The 9,018-nt window shown below is 32.6% G+C and overlaps 1 protein-coding gene across 6 annotated transcripts; it reads right to left on the bottom strand.

Moving 5' to 3' along the window:
* Positions 1 to 2,466: 2,466 nt before the first annotated feature.
* LOC119640523 (transmembrane protein 120 homolog) lies at positions 2,467 to 8,537 on the bottom strand. 6 transcript variants are annotated; one of them, XM_038038624.1, is made up of 9 exons: positions 8,501 to 8,537; positions 7,689 to 7,859; positions 5,491 to 5,609; positions 5,208 to 5,337; positions 5,003 to 5,142; positions 4,702 to 4,919; positions 4,402 to 4,628; positions 3,090 to 3,242; positions 2,467 to 2,658 (listed from the first exon to the last, which is right to left on the bottom strand). In XM_038038624.1, the coding sequence occupies exons 2-9, from the start codon at positions 7,755 to 7,757 to the stop codon at positions 2,554 to 2,556; spliced, it is 1,161 nt and encodes a 386-aa protein (XP_037894552.1). In that variant the 5' UTR covers positions 7,758 to 7,859; positions 8,501 to 8,537; the 3' UTR covers positions 2,467 to 2,553. The 6 variants fall into 6 exon arrangements, with proteins under 6 accessions (XP_037894552.1, XP_037894563.1, XP_037894541.1 ...); XM_038038635.1 differs by having other exon boundaries at positions 7,689 to 7,846; positions 8,501 to 8,517; XM_038038613.1 differs by lacking the exon at positions 8,501 to 8,537 and adding an exon at positions 8,165 to 8,481.
* Positions 8,538 to 9,018: the final 481 nt, after the last annotated feature.

Below are 9,018 nucleotides of genomic sequence, written 5' to 3'. Positions count from 1 at the left end.
CAGAAATAGTTTCTAATAGTAATTATAATCGGTTGCGACCGAATCTTTTATACTCACCACCGTTATCTTAAGAACGGCTGAAAAAACAACGAAAAAACTAAATTTCCATAGCTTACAATATTAGGTAGGCGTGACCGGCTTTTCCATTTTCTAAAATAATTGTGCAAATTTATATCGTGCATCTGTTTGTAGCTTATGAGTAACTGGCAAGACACATGGAAAGCAAAGGTGCTCCGATTCCGTTGCATAGATGTGTCCTTTGAAAATTTTGGCTCATTTTCAAAATGTTTTGCAAGTTGGTGCACGATATCTTCATTATCGCTAATAGAACAATGTCTACCATAGATACTACACAGTTTGATGGACGAACATGCTTCTACGCATTCCGAATTTAAAATTGGGCAAGAATTTGTACATTTTATGGGTATACAAAATTGAGTACGCCTGGCAATTTTTTCTATTTATGTAGAGGTACTAGGTACAGCATTGCTCATACAATATACTTTTAAATTTTTGTAGACTTATCTGTTGTGTAGTGTACGAGTAATGAGCAAAAGAATCAATTTTTTATTTCTTTTGGAAATGTGAGGTGTCGTCAGTTTACGTGTAAGCGTGCCCTTCGACCGATTTGGTCCATTTTCAACTTGCAATTCCGTGCAAGAAATTCCAATGTTTCTGCCAAGTTTTAAGTCGGTTTTTTCGGACAAACGGACGTGCTCAAATCGCTCAATAATTTGATGCTGATCAAAAATATGTATATTTTGTGGGATATCTGAAGCTTCCTGTTGGGCCTCATCCTTCGACTTATGGGTATAAAAAAGTCAGATACATTTATTTGGAATATCGCGTTCCATATATAATGAACAAGTGTTATCAAAAATCATTGCACAGCGTTAAGCGCTAATGTTCTTTCCTTCGATTCTTACCAGCAATATCGGAAAATGCACATTGGAAGTTGGCTAAACTTGCAATTTAATCAAAGCAAACATTAACATGTCTACAGTTAAGGAAAAAAGGAAAATAAAAACGTTTGGTAATATTTGCTGATGTATAACTAAAATGCGGGTCCATGCGTGCCACACTAAACTTTTCCATCTTACACAAAATTTATATCATATCGTGTTAATGCACTTTATCTTGTCATTTCATTACATAAAAGTGCTTACGTTTGAAATAATTATTCGTGAAAAAATTGGAAGACAAGTGATATTCGGTCGAATTTTCCGAAATCTATTACATCGTTCATTGTCGATTATTTGCTTGAGACGTCAGTTAGGTGTAAAGAAAGAGGCAATGATCAACTGGCCGCTCTTGTGCGTTATATCGTATTCAGTGTCTTTTTCAGGATGTCACTTAAGTTACGCACAAGCTAACATACTCACCTGATGGATGAAGGGAAAAACTCTGCAAAACCTTTCAAACAAAAGAGAGAAAGACTGACACACCTCAAAATGAAAAGTGAAAAAAAGTTACCATATGCTTAAGTGCGAACTTTAACCTTTGAAAAGTAAATAAAAATAAATGCTGTCATACCTGGGTATTCATTTCAATTGTAATAACGCTTAAACTTTCTTAAACGACTGCTAAGGAGGAGAATGATTTATATCCAGAACATAAATGTGCACAACCATGTGAGAATATATGATATATATATATATATATATGTAAACACATTTTGCATAGATTGCAATTGTTTTCAAAGACTTTTATTTTTTTATTTCACATACATATTCTTGTTTTTGTTGTTTTCATAACTTCATGTTACTTGGATTATGTAGACTAAACTTTTTTTTTTTTTTAATTCATCGTAGTTTTGCGTTAGTAATATTAAAGTAATTTGAAAAAGAATTTTATCCTTGATAATCAGTTGTAAACTAAATACAAAATAGTTTATAACTTAACTTTTAAACTGAATAATAATTTGCTATATACTTAGATTTTGTTGTTAATTCTTTAACAAAATGCATTAAGTTCAAACCAAAATACTTGAGAATTCAAAAGAAATATTCAAATGTATTAAGGATTTTAAACAATTCATAATCATATGTGGAATGAACTTATTTAGTATATTTTCAATGATTCGCCATCTAACCGGGCTCGACATGGTTCAGGGAGCATAAATAAATAAATAAATAAATAAACTATCATTCGCTCTATCATTAAAATTTAAATTGAAAAGATTTCAATGAATTCCGGTTCTCTTTAATTTTCCTTTTCTTCTTCTTCTTCTTTTTATATGCTTTTCGCTTTTAGTGTTTTGTTAAATGTTATATAATCTATCTATAAAAAATTGCTTTCATTTATATTTTCTTTTAAACACAGTAGAATTTTCTAAAATATAAATAAATAGAAATCAGTTAGCTACTTATACACATTCGGGGTATAAATCGCTATAGACTGGTTTTTTTTTTTTTTTTTTTTTTTTTGTAATGAGAATGAAATTTCAAATGTTTTCGGTAGGTTACGTTTCGTCACTATATATATATATATATATATATATATATAAAGTTACAGCAGTTTTTTCATGATTTGGATGCTTAGTAAATTTCATCATTAATTGCATTTCTTTTCCCCATCATCTTCCAAAGAACTGGTAACGTTGGTCACGACGCTATTTTCTGCAGCAATATCTATATCATTTTCGCTAATGCTGTTTTGCTAAATAAATATAAAAAAGAGGAATTAAATCAAAATTTTTTTAAAAGATTGCAAATCAGGTTAATGATCGTTAATGGGAGAGCAGCAACTACACTATTAAGAAAGTAAAGAGTGAAAACATGGAAATTTTTTTAAATAAACTACCAGTGGCCAGTTGGATCCTTAATAAAGCAATTCATTACATTTGGTTCGTTCCCAGTAATAGTAATTCGGTACATCTTCTACACTCAAAAAACTAAATGCCTCTTTAGGACCAGCAACTTTCATTTATTAAAGTGTTGGGAGCCTAAACTAAAAAATTCGCTCCACTTTCCTGAATTAAGTGAACACAGAGTTTTAATGACTCCAATGACTTTTCGTGGTTTTATAAATGGAAAGCAAAATTGATTGACACTTTTTTTTGCTAGGTATGGAAAGCAAAACTTACTTACCTTCATCATCTTTCTTAACTTCATGGATTTGCCCATGCTGATTAAACGATAACGTTCCTTAGTTTTCTCACGTATCTTCTCGGGTACTACCAGTAAAGTTGTAGTTAAATTTCCTATGAATAACACCCAGAATAGACCGCACATCACAGAGACCTGAAAAAGTTTGCAATGGTAAATTTTAAGAAATCAGACCTTTTTTAACTTTCCGGTTTGATTGCTAGGCTATAAGATAACCATCTGAAATGAAGACGTTTAAGTTAAGGTCCTAAGGGCCCTAAAGGCTTCGCATCATGATAAATTTTTTAGTGATGAAAACCGAAATTTGGTTTCAACTAGAAAGGCTTTTGCAAATTTTAGGGCCGATAAGTAAGAATAGCTGATGTGTTAACAAAAACTAACGTCATTTTGTTAATTTCGGTGTTCATCTGTTGAAATAACGATTTCAAAACTGATGGTTTTGAGTGATAAAAGTTAAATTCAGAAATCATGAAATTCCATCTAATTAGTTCCTCCCCACAAAATCCCTACACTTATCTTTTTTCTTATTTTACTAGTCCAAGGCTTTGTTAAAGTAACGCGCTTAGACTCAATTCAAATTCTACATTGGAATTCAACTAAATAGGCCCAAGGCATGTACCTAATCACTCACAGACATGTGATTACATGCGTAGTTTATAATTATATGATTTCAAATATTCAAGATATTTTCTATATATATGTTTTTCTACAAAATGTCATATGTTATTAGTCGATAGATGGAAGGAACGATGCAATAATTATAACTTATTGCAAACGTTCGCTACTTAGCGTGGGCTGTTGGTTGATCGCAAATAACTTGTGGCAAGCTCACTTTGGCTCAGGTTGGTATTGAAAATGGGCTAAACCGGGGCACATCTACCACGCACCAGGAACTATGGACAACACCGTTGCACTCTGGGTTTTTTGCTTTTTACTCATAAGTTATAATAGACACAGAATAAAATTCTTATGTGTATTCTACAAAACTTTGAAAAGATCAGCTAAACAATATTACAGAGTATGGAAATATAGCTTTTTCAGGATAAAGGCAGCGGATATAAAGGTGTTAGTCATAAGTGAATACACTTTTTTTATTTGTTCAAATTTTTTGTAAGTAACGACTGAAAAATCGTTCTCTATTAATAGTTTATTTACACTTGCCTCGTAAGACTCGATTAATTAGAAGGAAGAGGAAGCTTGGGAATTTCTAAAGAAATTTATTTGACTTGTGGGAACTCTGTTGATTTTTTGCCGAATGTCTATGTGTATGCTGAGTGAAAGTTTTTATACTTACGTGCCAGGGGGCATCAACCGGTTCGTAAGATAAATGATATAAAGTCCAGGCATTGTAGGCTTGAAAAGCGTAACCCACAAATAGGAAAGGCAGCAAGAAACTTAGGCCACGCCACATCCATGAGTGGAAGCCTTCAATAGTGATATCCATATTGTGACGTTCACCTAAAGCTTTTAAACGATACAGAAGACCCTTTTGATATCCAAATTGAAGATATTGTACGACACCTTTCCCATAAGAAATAATTATTTTCAATTCAATAATTGTGTTTCAAATATGCAATCAAGTTAAGATACTTACTTATGTAAGCATTAAAATACATAAATTGTTTACGAAACAATTGCCAGTGTTCGCCTTGAGGCCATACCAATAATACGCCAGCCGCAACCGTTGATATGAAATGATGAGCTCGCCACCAGCCTTTAATACGTGAACCATTCACTTTCAAAATTGACTCACGTATGGTTAATGTACAGTAATACCAAACCAATAGGAATATATAAGATAGTTCCAAGACCCTTAGTCAAACAAGTTATCAAAATCAAAAATTTCAAATTTTAGACCTTCGTTTCCCCTTACTACGTTATAATAACTTACTTACCTATAATTGAATAGAAGGTTAAGGAAAGCCATTAACAATCCAATAACATTCAAAATTAATTTGAATTTTTCGTATTCATCTTTATAACGAACTTTGTCATTTCTATTGAGTATCGAAACGTTCACGTCACCCAGTATGATCTATTTTTTGCATAAAAATGAAAAATGCTCCAGACAAAGTAATAAATTGAAATGTTCTTTCTTACCCTTAGATAACGACCCGATTTCGCTGGTAACGATTGCTCGATTTCATGTAATTGTGCTTTACGTTTGATTGTATTCTTTTCTAAATTGGCGATTTTTTCTTTCTCGTCTGGTGATTGAACATTTTTAAATCTATATTAAAATGAAATGTTGATAAAATCACTCAAGCTCGTATTAGATTTAAAGTTTCTTCTTAATCTTAAGCTAGAATGCCTTAGGATTATGGATTTTTAGATATTTTTTTTTCGAGTCCCTTTTTAAATAAAGAAGTTTTTCTTCACTTACTGCCTTAATGAAGCGCAGATTTGATTCATCCGATAGCGCTGATGTTTGATTTCATTGAAACATTTCTGCTGATGTGAATGCAATTGTTCCAAAAGTTCAATATATGTACGGTTGCATTCCTGTGGGGAAAACGAAAGATTGCAAGAAATTAATCAAGTACATGAGCTTTATCGATTTTGAAACGAATCTTGGATAAACGCATTTGGGACTAGTTTCGTAATTGTGTACCTGGAGGAGAGGTCACTCGAGATCGTTAATTAGACAAAATGTTGATGTTACTCAGGGAACTATTTTTAATTTCAATCATTGCAAGATTTTTTCTATACACTATGCTAACAGAACCACTTCACTTCTGTTAACATCCTTCAAGCCTGGAGCGAGATATTTATTGCAATCTCTTCCGTTTGCCAAAGTCTTCTATTTATTTACGCTTCTAGTCTTTTGCAAACATTTATATTTTTCTTATTTTCAAAGTTCACTTTCAACTTTAACTTGTCTATTGATACTGTGTAAAAATTATGATCGTTCCGCCGCTCGTAAGGAATGAAGAGAGACTTGCGTCGAATGTTAAGAGTGACGCAGGATATGCTACGTAATGGAATATCAAGAACTAGTCGACGCTGAAACGAAGACGTCGTTTACGTTTGGGACACAGACATTTTCAATGTACGATTGCGACAAGATTGGTTCATTAAGGCCGTTCAGAAATAGAAACTAAAAAAAAAGAGTACAAAGTGCGACAGTTAGTCTCCTTTCATATTTCAATTTCATATTTTATTTTTTCCTAAGTCTTCTACTTTATATTCCTTTCCTTTCTTTTAGTCGCATGTTTCACTCTTTTACGCCCCCTATACTTGCGGATATGCTTGTTATCAGGAACGATTAAAGGAAGAGAGGGCTGAAGAGAGAGAAAGAGAAAGAAAGAAAGAGAGAGAGCGAAGGAGAGAGAAAGAAAGAAAGATGGGGAGAGAGAGAGAGAGAGAGAGAGAGAGAGAGAGAAAGTAGTGCTCGTGAAAATCGAGACATTAGGTAGCGTGGGAAAAAGCCTTGCTGGTGGGTTGTTCAAAAGGCGGGCAGTATGGCTAAAGAACGACGAGTCCTGGCAGTGTGTTGTGCAGTATACAGGTGATTTCAGAATAAATGGAATGGGGACGCTGAGTAAGTCGTGTAACAATCTTGTTAGATGACTTATTTGGTGCACAAATCTCTTGTATCTCTGTAGAGACACTTGCTTTGGGTGCACTTCTACATACGGACAACACAAGCCATATTATGTCGGCGCTTAGGGGAGTTTTGGACACACCTTCCTCGCGTATAAATATCTGAGCCGATCGTTGTATGCGATTGAGGTTTTTCACGCAAAGTTTGGAGGATTCCTCCCACCCATGTGACATATACTTTTGCTTCTTTTTTTTAATATGAACAATCACTCAGGCTATATCTCCTATGGTGTCATAAAGAAGAGAGAAAAACGAAAGAAATAGAGAGACATGTAATATCTGCGTTTTCAATTTGGCATGAGTATTAAAAGATCTTGCACTCAGATGGACATTAAAAGTGGACTAAATCGGTCAAGGGACACGCCCAGAGCACGAGGTAACGCGAAATCGGTTGAAAGCACGTTTCTTTTATTTGCTTTTTTTTCATTACTCATAAACTGCACCGATAAATATCTGCATATTCTATTTTAATATAAATGTGGTAGATATACAAAATTCGATCACAGCTTAATATTACTTTCTTATTTGTTTTTTTTTTTTATTTATATTGAAATTTGCAAGAAAAAAGAAATGAGTCGCTAAGCTCCTTAAATGGGATATGCCTTGCCTTTGAGATTTTTTTTTTACTGCTAGGAATATTGTCTGATACGTAAATCAAAGCCTTACACTCTGGCCAAGTCCGGATATATATATTTAATTGAGCTTGTAAAGTTCGCACCACTATTGTGTAGACTCTTCAGCTGGTTAAATTAAAATTGAATTTATATATATATGTACATGTATGCGCAGTTGAAATTTTCAAATCTAACATATTCATAATTGTTTACACAAAATTTACCTATGAATCTAGTTTAAATAGCTATTATTTTTACTTGAGTCATAAGCTCGTTGTGTTTACGCATCATTTTTAGATTTATATCATAGAAAGCGAACCATAATATCAATTGCATTATACAACGAACAACGTATTCAACTTACCTCGAGCTCAGAATATTCTCTGCTGAGTTCATCCCATTCATTCGTTAGCGTATCTATGTCTATATTCATTTTCTACTTATGTTATTCAACAATACTCCCTTTGGGTGTTCTTTCAATTCGATGATTCGTTGCGGAAAGCCGTGGAATTTGTATACTCTCTGTATATTAAAACTTGAGAAATTAAAATTAATACTTATAAGCTTAGTCTTAAGTTCAAAAATACAAAAACCAATATATATGTGTGCATGTGTATAGATAAAATATGAAATTGACTTCACTAGATAGCTATGATGACCGGCTGTAAAATTATACGAAATCAAATGAAAAAAAAAAAGAACAATTGTTACTGCTGCTGAAAAGGCGATAAATCAAGCTGATAATGGTAATTAATGCACGTGGAGAATTTCATTTATTGTTTTTAAGCTTTTACAAAAACGAAATTGTAAACTACTGAATTTCCTTTGGTTTTTGCACACCTTGGCTAACTGATATCGTGCTTTCTTTATCTATACTTATGATAAACTACGTATTTGGACTTAGATTGTTCGACCTCAATTGTGAATAACTTTTTCGTTTTGCAAGCTTTACTTGTCGCTTTTTGTCATATTCGATTCATAAATTGTTTTATGTCTACGATTAGATTAGTCGTTAAAAGCGTAAATTGTGAATATTCAAATTGCATATTTATTTATAAACAGCAAAATGAAAAAAAAGCGCCATCACACATTGCTCCTTTCCCGTTGCGTATTTTTATTGTTGACGACGTTAATGACGTCGATTTTTTACAAACAAAAGCATTGAATATTACATACGTTTCTTTTAAAAAGCAAAAAAATAATTATCCGAAGTATCAATTATTTAAATAATTATATAAATTTACTGAGGATTTTCTCTTTAATATCATTAATAAAAAACAATAAACACAAATTTATTCCGTCTCAAAATACACAAAATTTTATCTTTATACTGCCGGCAGTTGCCGTAATGCGTTTTCTTTTCTTTCCCATATACATATACATAGATATTTCTCTAATTGTCAAAATCAGCTGTGCTCTCCATCGTTTCCTTTTTATTCTCATTTGTCCGTGGTGAGAAAGTATGTATACGCACCTCGAAAACGCAGGGATGTATTTATAATATTTGTTTAGCTAACGGTAAATTTTTACTCAAGCCTTGATGACTATCATTAAGCATTAAGAACGTTTTTCACTTTTTAAAAAAATTGTAGAAAAATATATAATTTTTATGAAATTTTTGAATATTTTAAAGCGCTTAGAGGGAAATGCTTCAAGAATATTTAAAAAATTTTTTATTGTTGTTTCCATGACAT

This window comes from Glossina fuscipes, unplaced genomic scaffold (genome assembly GCF_014805625.2).
Source record: "Glossina fuscipes isolate IAEA_lab_2018 unplaced genomic scaffold, Yale_Gfus_2 0, whole genome shotgun sequence".
Taxonomy (NCBI): domain Eukaryota; kingdom Metazoa; phylum Arthropoda; class Insecta; order Diptera; family Glossinidae; genus Glossina; species Glossina fuscipes.
Note: the sequence above shows the minus strand (reverse complement) of the source record. Positions and strands in the feature narration are given on the sequence as shown.

Coding starts and splice junctions, on each gene's coding strand:
- LOC119640523 (XM_038038624.1), bottom strand. CDS start 7,757: ATGAATATAGACATAGATACGCTAACGAATGAATGGGATGAACTCAGC. Junction 5,338..5,490: donor ATCTGCGCTTCATTAAGGCA/GTAAGTGAAGAA, acceptor ATTTTAATATAG/ATTTAAAAATGTTCAATCAC. Junction 4,920..5,002: donor AACCTTCTATTCAATTATAG/GTAAGTAAGTTA, acceptor TGTTTGACTAAG/GGTCTTGGAACTATCTTATA.